Below are 15205 nucleotides of genomic sequence, written 5' to 3'. Positions count from 1 at the left end.
ACTTTTAAAAAATGATCATTGTATGTTCCACATTTTATGGGTGCCTAACTTGATACCTGGGGTTTGATTTGCAGAAATGTTGAACACTCAGCTGCAACTGAAGTCAATGAGAACTGAGATTGGAACATATAAAACTCAGGTCCTAAGCATCTCAAATCGGGCACACAAAATTAGTGCATACTTTTAACATTAATTTCTTTATGCCTCAGTTGGCAGTCTGTAAAAATAAAGATCAGACCACCTCACTAGGGTGTTGTGAATATAAATTCATTAATATTTGTGATGCATTCATATACTACAGTGGTGAGTGCCTCAGGAAAGTCCCAAGGAAATAATAATTCTGTATTCAGATCAGGGATTGACTAGTGCATAGTAAATAAGGTACAGTGCATTATGAGGTAAAAACAAAAAATTGAATAGCTGTTCATTAAGTGAGCATGGTCCATCCTGTATACTGAATGAGGCAGGTATCCTATGGAAAAAAATATTATCATGTAGATAAAATACCACAACACAAATGTACAAGGGCCTCAAATTCAGGTTGCGAAGATAACCTTAATTCTGACATTTTGTAACTTTTGAGTGCTTGAGTTTGCAACCTTGAGTTTTGGCATGTGTAATCTCCCAGGTTTTTAAAAGAGCAAATTGAAGAAAACAAATTCCATTATGTGGAATTATTCTGTCCTCTTCATGGGTCATCAACAAGATTGGAACCTTTAGATCAATGATACTTAGACTGAGGCTCAGGAATCACAAGTGGTTCTTTAATGTGTCTCCTGCAGCTCTTTGCAACACATGATATTAAAACACTATGTGATTTTTATATACATATATATATATATATATATATATACACATACACACACACATACAGAGAGAGAGAATGAAACAATAAATTCACACTACTGTAGCTCTTTTTGGTAATGTTGATAGCTAATTTGGCTTCTGAAGCACTGATGTCTGAGTATCACTGCTTTAGATACATAGCACAGACTTCTACTACTTGAGCTAAAAGAGTAACTGATAATAGTAGGTTGTCATCTTCTACACGAATCAGCCACTAGAGAGGGATGAGAAACTTGCCAATTATAGATGGTATCCAATATGCTAGACAGGAAAATGGTACTTTCTCCAATGTTGTAGGCCACAACAATTATTTGGAAGTCTTCAAACTGAAACAAAATTGCAGATCTGAATACTTAGACCAGAAGCAGCTTGGGTACATTCTGATCCTTAGGCCACACTTACACACCTAAGCATGGAGAGGATACAATGTACAGTAGAAATATCTCCCAGACAAAAAGCAAGACTAGGAGGAACGTAAGCAACTTTCCTATTTAACTTGGAAAACAAATGGAGGCTCAAGGAAGCCTGGCTACACACAGAGGAGAGGAGAGAATAGCGATTATTCCCACTTTCAAACGTGATGGCTGTTCAACAAAGATTAAAAGGAACTTTATGTAAACATAGCATCCTTCAACTATTTAATCAGTGCCTTCATTAAATAGTTTTGTTGTATAACATTTCCCCTTTAGACAACACATTTACTGTAGGAAGAACATTTCTGATAAAGCAAGGGTTCCCAAACTTTTTGCAGGAGCAACCCTATTCTAATGAATTATTTCCTTCCAGGACCCCAGACAGCATGCAGGACACTATTTTGTAGAGCAAAATGGCATCCGTCACATAGCTTAACCTTGCACACACCATATACGGGAGGTCACGATGCATGGAGAATGCCATTTTGTAGAGCAAAACTGTGTTCTCCATGCATCGTGACCTCGCATGCACCATACATGCGAGGTCATGCTGTGCAGAGCAAAATGTCATCCTCCACACATTAAGGATTGCCATGATCCCATTTGTTGATTGTGCGACATCCTCGTGAGACACAGTTAAGCTGACCTAACCTCTGGTGCAGACAGCACTAGATCAATGGAAGAATTCTTCTGTCAACCTAGGGATTACCTCTTGGGGAGGTGGATTACCTACATCGACAGGAGAACTCCTCCCAATGTGGTACTTAGTGTGTACACTGAAGCACTACAGCAACGCAGCTGCAGTACTGCAGCTCTGCCGCTACTGTTCTTTAAGTGTAGACATAGCCAAAGTTACCTTGTGCTGTAGAGTATTACATGCAAATTAGAACAAACTACAGCTACAGCAGAGCCCGTACAGAATAAGCACACGGAACACTGGGTGTGTTTATTTAAACAATTACAGTACTAAGTTTCTTTTTGGGGGTATGGAAAGGATGATTTTGGTTTACTTTTCTCTTTGATTGTTCACATATAATTGACTTTCAAATTACACATCTTCATGTTAAGATACAAACAAGATGTGCATACATACATTACATGGTGAAACAAAGTGCTTTTTTACTGTTTAGACAAATCCAGAATTTGGCAGTATATAACCAAAAAGATTTTTGCGATTTATAATAAGGTGGGTCATTTAAAACATTCTATTCTCCCCCCATCCTCCAACAGACATGAGAGCACTAACACACTGGTAATTTAGATTTTGCTCCTTTGGGAAACATTGATTACATTTAATAATATGGCACTGGTCCCTAAAAGCTTTTTGGTATACTGTACATACAGCCTAAAGATTTGTTTAAACTGAAGGACATTTGCACGAAGCTACTTGCTGAACAGAGTGATTAATATGCAAAGCTCGAAACTGTGATCATGTGAAATTTTCAGCATGCTTCTGTGACTGAAATTGTACAGATACTGAATAAACTGGTTAACAGCAGTGTTCCCTTAACTATGAAAAGAATATTTCTCTCAGTGCTTACATTTCATTTACTTTTCATCCAGTACAGTCACGATTGTGCATTTTGCCTTTCAAGTATTTAATGAAAGGACACTTGCATAAAAGTAAAAGCAAAAATGTGTGTGCATCACAATGATTGTTGACAAAATTCCAGCTAAATCTAAATTTGAGAACATGCTTATTACTGTCATAAATAGCGTCAACAAATTCTGCCATGAGCCATAAGCTGTGCAGGTTAATACCACATGAACAGAACAATTTTGAACCGCAGTGCAGGTCAGATGATTGGTCAGCACTAATTTGGAAAACAAAGCAATAGTGGCATAATTTTCAAATTTTAGGATTCTGATATACATATGGGAAAGCCTTTGTTACTTTCTATATTTAATATAATAAAATTTAATATGCTATAAATATCTCTATAAAGAGAAAAAAGACTGTGTAGGAAGGTACTGTCACAATTCCTACTTTCTGTTTCTTTGTTGCCTTATGTAGGTTCAACTGCTGGATTTGTCCATCAAAACATAAAAGTGACAAGATCCGTATAACCTCACTATATCCCTCCATTTGTAAGAGGTACATGCAGATAAACACTATTATGACCTGCTATTAATATAGATACTTTGTGCAAGTCAATTCAGTATCCCTTCTGCCTTCAAAACAAATGTTCACCTGCCCTTAATTAACAGGAGGTAAATACACACAATGAAGGAGGTCACCTACTGTTAATCCTATTTATCAACAGGCTTTTAGTCTTCATGAAGTGCCCAACATCACATTAATCCCAGAGATTTATCAAATAAATCCATAATTTATTTTAAATAGCTAAAAATAGAAACCGCATCATTTCAGAGTCCTTTTGACATGATTATAAAGCTATTACGAGAAAGAGGACTATTTTTAACAAACAACATTTTACTCCAAATTAAAGTGCAGCAGCTGTGTAAAGAATTTACCATTTAACATTTTTCTGGGCTCCAAATGTTTACTTAGAATAAAAAAATCTAGTTTATGTACAATTATACTCAAAATGGGAAGTGGTCATTGTCTACCTGCTAATTGGGAGGAAAGTTGCTTCTTTAAGCCAACTGTTGAGTTTGTTTACATCAAATGTGTGTTGACATTTTAGGAACTAGGGAGAGAACATGTAGTATCATTAGGGATGACCTGGCTCAGATTATGGGAAACAGCATGGTTGACAACGTGTATGCACATGCTCCAGTCAGAGAATATTTTATGAGGTAGACAATGTGGTGTAGAATAGAAAGATCAAGGTTGGGAATTCAGAAAGCTCCAAGTTCTGATGACTGACGATGTGTGAATTTATAAAAGTCCCTTCACTTCTCTGCCTCAGTTTCCCCATCTGTAAGATACAATATTTTACATATCTACCGTCCAAATGTTTTAGAAATCAGTTGTTTGTGTAGTGCTTTGAACATTTAAAACCCTGTGTAAGTGCTAAATAATCTTAAAAAGGAGGAGTTCACGAAATTAATCAGAAAAGTTGGCAGATTTCTTTAAGGCTGAGCACATTTGCAATCAACAAAATACAACCAATGATGTGTCAACTAAACTATGCTAAGTCGACAAATAAGATTCCATCCATGCAAGCCACTAGTCTTAAAACAAAAGGTTGGTGTAATAGGTAAGTCTTGCAATATGCATAGAAGGTTGGACTGATGGAAACATTGCAGAATCATGCTCCAAGTGCTCTAGTTTTCAAATTTCAGTAGTGTGAGCAAAAAATGTTCCAGATAACCCTAACTGTCAAGAGAGTGTATAGCCACATTGGGAGAAAAATTGCCTGAGTTCACCAAGATTATCTGCAGAGGCCTTTATTTTATAACAGAGAGTAATCTTCTAGTAAAGGAACAACTCCCCCTAGCTTTCTTCTGGCTCCAAAAATCAAAAGGAATCCACCTTGGCCACAGATATTTCAAGTTTCTATCTTTTTGGCAATTATATTTGTACACTTATCTATGCAATCTCATAGTCAAAATAGGCCTTAAATTAAAACACTGGTTTTTGATAGAGAACTATACAGATAAAAGTAAGGGATGTTTTAATACTCAAAAGATAACTTGCACCTTGTTTAAGGTTAAGGTGGTTCCAAATAGAAAAAGGACGGAAGTGAACATTCAGCTACATAGCTCTTACCTGTTGGAGCCTGCTCTTTCTTGACTTTTTTGAACCTTTTAGCTCTCTTCCTTCCCTCTGGAACAGACTCTGAATAGGAATCTGTTTCATCAAGCTCTGTGTCTTGGACTTCTCTCTCTTCCATATCATCAGAGCCAGTTTCCTCTTGAATAGGACTCATACTTCTTTTTCCCACTGTGCTGGTAGCTGTAAAACTGAAATTAAAAAAAAAAAATCAATCAAGACAACATGGTCAACTTGATGGAATGAATACAGCAAGACTATTTAATGAAACAGGTGGGTCTGGCTGCTGTATACCAAAATTAAAAATACTCATGGCCAGCTATAAATTTTAGTAATAATGACAGTTCACCATATTGACTGCATAAATTGTCTGGAAAATAATGGAGTCTAAAAATTACTTTGCCCAGTAGAAGATTTGTCTAGCTGCAGTGGTCTATAAAACTGATATCACATTTTCATCTTGTTAGATGCAGAACAATCCATTCTTTGTACAAGAATATTTTATATTTTTGCCCTACTTTGATCAGGACATTTTTTAGCTCCATAAAAACACTAATTAAACTAGTATCGAAGACAACTGTATTTTATGAAGACACTGTGAGGGTTTAACATATCTTCAGACTCAGCTACAAAAGCAGCCCAGTAGACATTGAAAAATTGATCTGCTATTTGATATAACCCTGAGATTTATGTGAAATTTACAAATTCCACATGCTCGCTTTTTCACTTCTCCTTTGGATTGTAAATAATCTTAAGAATATTTGTTGAGTAATAGAGATAAAGCAATCAATTTAAATCAGGTCTCTTAGAAAGTAAAGATTTCCTGCTATTTATCCAGCATGTAAAATCTATTCATCAAAATAAAACTGCACCTTCTCTTGTTCCTCTATAGACTACTTAGCCATAATATACTAAATTCATCAAGACTTGATTAAAAACTAAGGTATGAACAGAATTATAACCACATTTTATTCAAAGTGCATTGAAATTACACTGCACAAGATAGTTTCACCTTTTAATTCCACTGGAATTCCACTGTAATTTGCCATTAGAGCAAAAATTCTTGGACATAAAACAAAGGTAAGCAAATATGTGTAATGCAGCACTAAATTAACCTAGCTCAAAGAACAATTACTGTAAAATAATTGCTGTGTATCTGAACATTAGATACTTGTTTAAACGTAACTGTATATTAACACTTTTTGAACAAGCCATTTTAAGACTATACTAAATTCATGCTTATAAAACTTCAACTTTTCCGTTAACAATTTAAAATGACTTCTCACACTGCTGTATTCACCAGTTCCTACACAAACACTCTTACATAAATAAAAATGTAATATCTGTGTTGAAAAGCATAAAAAAGCCTGATATCACATCACAAGGTAATATGGCTCTTCAACAATCCTTTAGAGGAATTCCAATTTAATTATATTTTTGGCTTCAAGATGAAATTTTTTTTGCAGTGGATTCAGCAGAACTTCTAATTTAGAATGTCTTCTTTTTGGGATACCCAAAGGCACTAAAATACAAAACATATGACTAAAACTCATGCTCTTTCTTCCACTTCAGGGCAATACACCATTTGGTCTGAATGAATAGCTGGATTCTCCTCTCAACATTCGGAGACAAGAGGCCTCCCTTTAAAGTCTCTTATAAGATCTTCTTAAGTCACACCATGACTACCATTGACAACCACTTGAGGGCTAGTTAGCTAAAAAAATTCAGATGGCCAAAAAAAGCAGAAAAAAACTATTTATGATATACATCTACTCTCAAAATCATAGTAAAACTGGATCTTGAGTTTTGGACTAAAATTGAAGTGACAGAAGAGAAGTTAGGACATGAGGTTTCAGGCGTTCAGAAAATGAAGAACCCAACCATGATTTAAGACTTCTTCTAAAAAATAGCTAAATAAAAAAAATGTGACTTTTGAGGAAAAATATTAGTTCTAATGAACAAAAGAGCTGAAAATGTGGGGAAAAGTTGGGGTAAGAAATTGAATAGTTATGTATTCTGATCTGATAGTTTACAGGGGTACTCAAAGCACTGGTATCTCAAAAGGGAACCTGTTGTCTTTTTCCAAAACATATTCTCATTTTAAAAGTTTTAAATCAGGATCATGTCCCTCCCACACAGCTGCACAGGAAGACTTGCAGCACAATGGTATTAGTAGTTGTGGACTGCACAAAGTGGAAAATTTAAAATAATTCTAGGACCTAATTTTTGCCTGCAAATTTCTGGAAGAAACATCAGGCAAGCATCATAGAGACAGAATAGAGTGCAGAGACCAAAGTGCACAATCAGTAACCAAGAACTGCTAACAGGCAAGTTGCTTTCACTACTTGTGTGAAGTGTTCTCATTTTGTTTATGGTAACATATTTTCTGTTTTTTCAACTTCTTGTTAAGACAAAGTTACAACAAAATGTGTTAACACACTACATCCTACATTACTTATTCAGGATCAGATTAATATTCTAAAAATCTGGCTAAAAATTCTGGGTTGGTGGTTAGGAGCCCTATTCCTCTGTGTACACTAAAAACCGTGACCAAATTTCTAAAAACCCATACCTATCCTCTTTTTGGTGCTGCTCTTGTTTACATACTTGGTATGAAAGATTTTCTATTACAAGAACATATTTTACTATACCACAATTTTGTAGGAGGAGCATTATTTTTCCAATAAAAATTCTAATGCAATCTAAATTCTAGCTAACAATAAAAAAAATTGTTGTTCTGTTTAAAATGTAGATTTTTTTTTTACTGGAGAATTAAGTAAGCAGGTCAGGAGATCTCTAGGAAGCTGGCATTTTGTCATAAGATGCATCTCTTTAAAAACCTCTTTCCAAAACCATCTAATTTCTAGACAAAATCACCATATGCACAAGTATGTTCCTCTGTTCCTGAGACTCCAACAGAGCGCCTCCTTAGTAGCAAAAATAGGATTGATTTCTACATGGAGTCAAATGCCATCTACACAGTAATTTTTTTATGAGCTACACAAATTGAAGATCTATATACCTTTTGAAACATATAGACCCACTCATCCAGAGCAATTTGTCCAAATCCTTCTCCCATCTTTTCACCTGGGCTGTTTTCTTATAAATATCTTTCAATCAAAATTGTGTGTGCACATGTGTGTGTCTCTCTCTCTCTAACCTTAGAAGTGAAACCTTTTGTTGTTCCAGGTTGCACCTGGGTTTACTCCAAAAGCGCAGTTAAAGATCTAGATAGAGATGCTTTGTAATCTTATTTCAATATAAAATGTTTTACTTGTAAATAATGAAAACACAGGATCTTTACATTATTACATAGCTCTTGACAGGAGCAAGGAACAGCTGTCTGATTGAGTAACATCAGCTATTATTCACAACGAACAGTTACTTGGATATTTCCTGGGGATAAATTCCTGATTAGTAATGCCAGTAGCTAAGGTAGATGACCTCAGCAACAGGAATGTAAAACATTTGTCCAAAGCTGCTAAAATGGTCTGGATAGATTGTTTGGTTTTTTTTAAATTTTTGATGACAAATTTCTTTGCAACCCAACAATTATTATGAATAGCTGTATTGGACTCCAGTCCTGTTAAGAGTTTTATCTACTGTTTGGATAGTCTATTGGTAATCCAATTGAGCAAATCTTTTAATTGTAATGCATAATACTAATAAGCCAAATTAGGGAAAGCTATTCCACCTCCATTTGTAGGCTTATACAGAATTTTAAAATTCACCATTTTTCCTTTTATGTTTCCATATGAATTTTAATAACACATCCTGACGTGTTTAAAGTCATGTCAGGGACACATACAGGGATGAAATGAAACAAAAGCTATACTTCAGGAGGATCTTCATCTTTACCAAGACTACCCTACCTAGCCAAGAAATTTCATATTTGTTCCATTCCTCCAAGTCTCCTTCTTTTACTCCGTATTTACTACAGGTAACTTACCTTAAAAAGATTTGTATTTCTCCACAATATTTACTCCTACATATTTCGAAGATTTCTTTACCCATTTAAATTTATGTCGCTGACAGTTTAAAATTTCAGATTTATCATAGTTCAGTTTGAAGCTTGATTCCTGCCCAAATTCCAAAGTCAATTGTCCTATAATTTCTAAGGAGGCTTCTGGATCTTGCACATGTAACAGGACATTGTCAGAGTACAAAGCTATTTGTGTTCTAATCCAGAAGATGTTTTGATGCCTTTACCAAGGGGCTGTTTTTTGCATTAATTGCAGACAATGAGGGGAATAATGGGACAGCCCTGTCTTGTATCCCTATACAAATTAAAAAGAGGGGACCAATGACCATTAATCAAAGCATACATTCAAGCAGATATGCCCCTACAAAATTGATTTCCAAAATCTGTCTGAATATCCACTCTAGCCAGTCAAAGGTGTTCTCAGCATCTAAACAAAGCAGTGCACATGAAGAACTGCTATAATTAACATAGATCAAATTCAGAATTCTTCTGATGTTATCAGATAGATGCCTTCCAGCAACAGACCCAGATTGTTTAGGATGAACATATTTGAGCAAGATGATATTCAATCTGTTTATAGCAGCTCGGCATAAATGTTAGCATTCACATTAAAGAAATAGGTCTTTAGGGTGGTTTAGGTTGGACATTAGGAAAAACTTCCTGTCAGGTAGTTAAGAACCGGAGTAAATTACCTAGGAAGCTTGTGGAATCTCCATTATTGCAGATTTTTAAGAGCAGATTAGACAAACACCTGTCAGGCATGGTCAAGATGAGGGGGTTCTCAAACATTTTTTTGCTGGGGTCACTGTTGAAAATATTTCAGGCCCCTTCCAAAAGTGATGATCCCCCCCATACCATGCCATCCCTACCAGCATGACAGCTCGCAGCCTCCCCCTCCCCCCAATAACCTTGTGACCTGCTGAGGGGTCACGACCCCCAGGTTGAGAACCCCTAGTCTAGATAATACTTTAGTCCTGCTATAAGTGCAGGGATAGATGAACTCTCAAAGTCTCTTTCAGTCCTACAATTCTATGATTCTTCCTCTAGGTCAGTAATACTGTCTGATTGCTTGTTTAATCCTGTTTCCACATCTGACATTTTCCCATTAATCTCATTAATTTCATTTTTTTATATTTTTAATGTAATCCTGGAACTCCTCCTTCATCTCCTTATTCATCTTTTTTATTTCTAACAGGATGTCCTTCTGGTCACCCCTAGTGATGATGCTTCTCCACCTGCCTCCATAGTTCATTTGCTGGAGGGGGAGTTTCTCTTTTTTGTGACTACGTTTGTTTTTGCAGGAGAGAGGGGAAATAAATCTTTGTATGGGAGGATTTTTTTCCCCCTTTCCCAGACATCTAGATCTTCTTTTCCTTCCTCGCTTGTTGTTCCTCTTTCAATATGGTTGTTGCCATACTTCTTCTGTGTCTGACCTTTCCAAAGAGGCCACTGCCATACTTTCTCCCCCATACACAATAGTACAATTTTTTTTTATTAAGCAAAAAAAAACCAAACAAACAAACAAACAAAAAAAAAAACCTCATTACATTCATCCACTGTCTCTTTAGGGGATGATGCGAGTCCATATTTAGCATCTCTAAGCTTGCAGTCATTAAGATGTTCTGCAGGCTGATGGCACTGGATTCTATTGCTGGATTTTCTCCCCCAGAGGCTGCTTTCTGAGACTGGGATCTGACAGCTCTCTTCAACTTTCCCCCTCATCCCCTCTTTTCCAAACCAGCTCCATGGGTAGTTATTCATATTTAGGGCAGAGATCTTTGGCTTCAAGTTGCCTTGGTTCTTTTTTTCTTAAATTGTTTTCATTTATTCCCCCTCTATTGCAGAGGTGGATTAAGCCACCATTTTGTTTGCTGGTTTAGCCTTGCATCCTTATTTTACATTCTTTGCATCCAATTCTGATCACATTGGTTTTATGCCACTAATGTCTGATTTACTCTTGCTTTACATTGATATTAGAATCCGGCACAATATTATCAACTGAAATGATGTGTCAACATTATTGAGCAGATTATAATGAGGCTCAGCTTCAGGGTTCAGTTCACAGAGTTATATTTATGAATAAGAATGTAAGCTACCTAAAACAAATTTCAACTTTCTGAATTTGTAGGATATTTGGAATAGGTCCACTATTCCATATTGGAGTCGGTTTCCTTACCTAGGGGGATAACACCAAAAGTTGAAGTACCAAACACAATAGCAGTTCTCAGAGATTTTTATCTTTAATTTGGGTCTGCTGGTTTAAGATCTTCAATTGTCTGTACATCTGTATGATCCACAAGGCAGGGACCTTTTCTTCTATGTTTACCATACAGCTGAGAATTCTGCCATTGCATAATAATGTTCTGAAATATTTGTGATATAGGGTCCTAGATTCCATTATGGTAGGCAATTATATTGGTCTATATTCTTTAAGAAACCTGAACCTACCCAGTTCTTATTATTATGCACAGATGTAGTGCATAATCTTGTAAAATATTAACATACAAAACTTGAACTGCTAGCTTGTATGCAGAGCTTCAGCTCAGAGTGAATTTTGAGGCAGAGCTGAACTCTGAGGCTAAGAATTTTAACTACAAAGGTTCTAAACAGCACCACTTTATCAGTCTCCTAGAAAAAGAATGTGCATACAGTATTTGTAAAACACCACAAAAATCTCAAGTTTGTTTCAAAATGTACATATGTACCTGTCATCTAGGTGATAATGGAATTTATAGCCAGAAGCAATCGAAAAAGGATTTTTTTTAAATGTCCTTTCCTTTATATATTGTAAATCATTTCTGGTGTTATTTTGTTTTTCTTATAAAATCACTAGCCATGTTAAAGGAAAGAATAACCTATCACACACTGCCAGTTGGCAAGACCCAGTTTTGGGAACAGACTATTGCTTCCGGATCAGTGCTGAGGAAAGTGTGTATGGTGGGTAAGATTCTCAGTCTCTTCAGTGAATGCAACCCCTTCCTCCCCGCTCAGCTTTTACTTTCCATTGATCCACAATATAGCAGTATTATCAGTTCTGGAAATAAGTTCAACGGATGAGTGCCAGTTGTGGAAGTGGCAGCAATACAAAGTGAAGAGTTTAATGTTTACATCTAGCCAATTAGGCTGATCTCAATTCGCAAAACCAAGTACATTTAGGATCAGTGTACGTGCCTGTTAAATTTAAACAGTATGACTAGTAACATTAGCTTGAATAACTCCATTTGATTAATCAACAGGATATGATGAATTTGTAGAGTTCTATAGTGCCAGAATGTTAAGGGAACAAAAATGTCACCATTGCAGTGCCATTTCAGCTACTGAATAGCAAAAGTCTACTCACTAGTTGGTTGCTGCAATTACTTTCCAAGCAACAGGGCTGATAGAGTCAACTTTTCAGTTTTGCAAGGTACATACTGCTTTACTTTCTTTGCATTACAAATGAGTATTTTCTCTTTGGAGCCTGGATAGAAACACATCCCTAACTTCTTGGCTACTATTTATGTGAACCAGAACTAAGATACATGCTTTCCTGGCATTTTAATTTAAACAAAATTATAAGCTTGCTTCATGAACAATAAAATGTATTGTCATCTTAGTCCTAAAAGCAGGTGAAGACTTATGGAGTTAAACAATCCTGGCTATGGCACTTTTTTATTCTCTCCTTTCTTTAAATTGTTCATTTGTTCCTGACGTTTATTCTCCACATAAAGTCATAAACCACTGTGATAACCATCATTTCCATACCAGCCAAATTGTGATGGGTCAGAAAATTATGACTTCAGGTGAAGCAGCAAGAGCAGATGAACATTTGGAAGACAGACTATCTTCATCTCACCTTCAGCAAAGCAAACTGTCTCCAGTCCCACTGTGTCCAAGGAAGTGGTACTTCTGCAAAGGACAATTTGTTTGGCAGGAGATACAGCATTGCTGTTGTGGGAAGAAAGCCATATAGTCAAAAATACACCCTTCCTGCTCTTAGTTGGCACCTTTTTTTTTTTTTAAACTGATGGAAATTGTAATTTTTCCCATTAATACCATTTTTGATTCATTCTAGGCAAGTGACACAGAAAAAGAAAACTAAAATATTAGAGCTACAAATAGAGCAAGATTAAAATTTTATACAAAAAGATAGTCTACTTTTCAATTTGCATGCTACGGTTTAGCACTATTTTGCAACGGGAAAGACCTGAAACAGTGCATTTAACATGAACATCAACTGGAAATTTATTATTTGCTAAGGACAGACAGTGTGCTTGGAGTTGTGCAAAACTCAAGGAAACAATCCCTCCTCCTGGAGTTTACAATTTAAACAATGGTACTGAAACAAGGGAAGCTGATTTAGTGATTAAGCAGTTAATGCTATCAAATGCACCAAATTAAATTTAAAGGCTTTTTTCTCCAATCTTTCACTTATGTTTGTATTAACAGAAAGCAATTTTTCCAAAGAGAAGTATGATTTTAGAGTCAACAACATCCCTTTAACCTGACTTCTTGCAGGGATACAGCATTATGTAGAAGAGTATATTTTCACTACAGACGGCTTTCACTGTGTAAGTACCACTAGCATTGATGGGCATTACATGCATGACTTTAGGTCTACAGATTGGCTTTAGAATGCAACCCCAAGTATAAGACTGCTGATCCTCTACAAGGGTAACATATCAGATGCAGCAGGAGAGGTAGTGCTCTATTACACACACCACAGATGAATTCCTTGGGAAACAGATCCTAAAGAAGCAGCCATGGATCACAGAGATTACTCAAATTGTGTGATCAATGAAGGAAGTTAAGAGCACAAAGGAAGACAGAAGAAACTATAAGAGAGCAAGCATTCCTGTGTGATGTGAGAAAAACTAAAGAAGATTGGCATGACAACAGTACATCGCTCTATTGCAGCAAATGCCACTAGAAAGGCATACCAAACCATAAAGACTTTTTCAAAAGGTTTCCCTTAAGGAAATATACCATTTCACCCAATATATGGGTTAAGTATTGTTGAGAATTGTGTAATATGAGCAAAAAGAACTTTAAGTTGGAAGTGAGAGACAGAGGAAAGCTATATCAGAAGCTTGACTAATCCTGTTGACCGTCCTCCTATAATCGAAGAACCTGATGAAGAAATGAAGACACTGGAAAGTAACAGAGCCCCAAAATGGATAATGTATAAGCAGAACTAATTAAAAGTGGTAGAGAGGCATTCATCAGGCATACCATAAACTGATCAATGTGCTCTGGGATTTTGGAAGATGGCTCAGGACTTGGACACAGTCCCTGATGATTCCTATACATAAAAGGGGGACCCTGCCATTAGTGGAAATTACTGCACAATCTCATTATTAACACACCCTAACAAAATACTACTGCCCATCATCCTGAAGAGAATTGCACCCAAGATAAAACTCTCTGACTGAAAAACAAGCAGGAGCAAAAATTGGAGAGGCATCCTAGTACCTGTGGCTGTTCCTATGTTTGGACAAAATATTTTTTGTTAAATGGAAAGTTGTCATGAGTGAGAATGAAGTGTGAAATGAAAGTGCTTGCTGCAGTCTCTTGCCTTCAGTATCTTGTTATATAAATGAGACATGGAATACTAAGGAAACAGGACATTAAAAAACTTTTGGCCTTCAAAGTGAAATGCTACAGGCAATTTCTGCATACTATTTATACTTCACATATGATTACAAAGACAGTATTCCCCAAATTTACAGCAAAACTGGCATGATACCTAGTATCAAGATGATCAGATGAAGCAAACTTGAATTTGCAGGACATGCAGATAAGGTGGGTCAGATGAGTGAAGGAAGATTGTGAAAATTAATTTGACAGGAACTGGCATCAGAAAGCACCCACAGTGAGTGTGGATCAACAATGGCTGACTGGATGGGACGTGGTATGGCATCACGGCTGTGTGAAGACCATAAAACATGGAGGAAGATTACTCGCCAGTGACTACTACGTTGTGTTTAATGTACATTGTAAAGTGACTATGCTGCTTTGCACTATAAAAGAATGCATGTATGTAAATGAAATAAAGTCCCATCATAGTCTTCCTTGCTAGCTAGCCCATTGTCAACTATTCAGGCCACTAGACTTTAATTTGGGACATGGATTCTGCTAATGAGAGAATACACAATACATTCTGCCCTTTAAAGACCAAAACACAAAAAATGGTGTAAACCAGTCATCATGGCACCAGCTCAGCTGTAATAATCCAGTCCTAAACCATCTACCTAGATTCCTATGATGAACAGAGCAGTATCAAAATATCTCAGAAACCTTCCAGTA

General features: G+C 36.3%; 1 protein-coding gene across 5 annotated transcripts in view; it reads right to left on the bottom strand.

Annotated features, from left to right (window-relative positions):
• The window catches only part of PARN (poly(A)-specific ribonuclease), a 132480-nt gene that overhangs the window by 14265 nt on the left and 103010 nt on the right, over window positions 1-15205 (bottom strand). For 4 of the 5 annotated variants that reach the window (XM_067551342.1, XM_067551343.1, XM_067551344.1 and 1 more), the window contains one exon: window positions 4936-5129. In XM_067551342.1, the coding sequence (XP_067407443.1) occupies window positions 4936-5129 (194 nt within the window). Of the gene's footprint in view, window positions 1-4935; window positions 5130-15205 lie in introns of those variants that run through there. The other variant, XM_067551346.1, reaches the window with a different exon arrangement.

Source organism: Emydura macquarii, unplaced genomic scaffold, assembly GCF_026122565.2.
Source record: "Emydura macquarii macquarii isolate MOO-44397 ecotype Brisbane River unplaced genomic scaffold, CSIRO-AGI_Emac_v2 contig_1348, whole genome shotgun sequence".
NCBI lineage: Eukaryota > Metazoa > Chordata > Testudines > Chelidae > Emydura > Emydura macquarii.
This window is presented reverse-complemented; position numbering and strand designations above follow the sequence as displayed.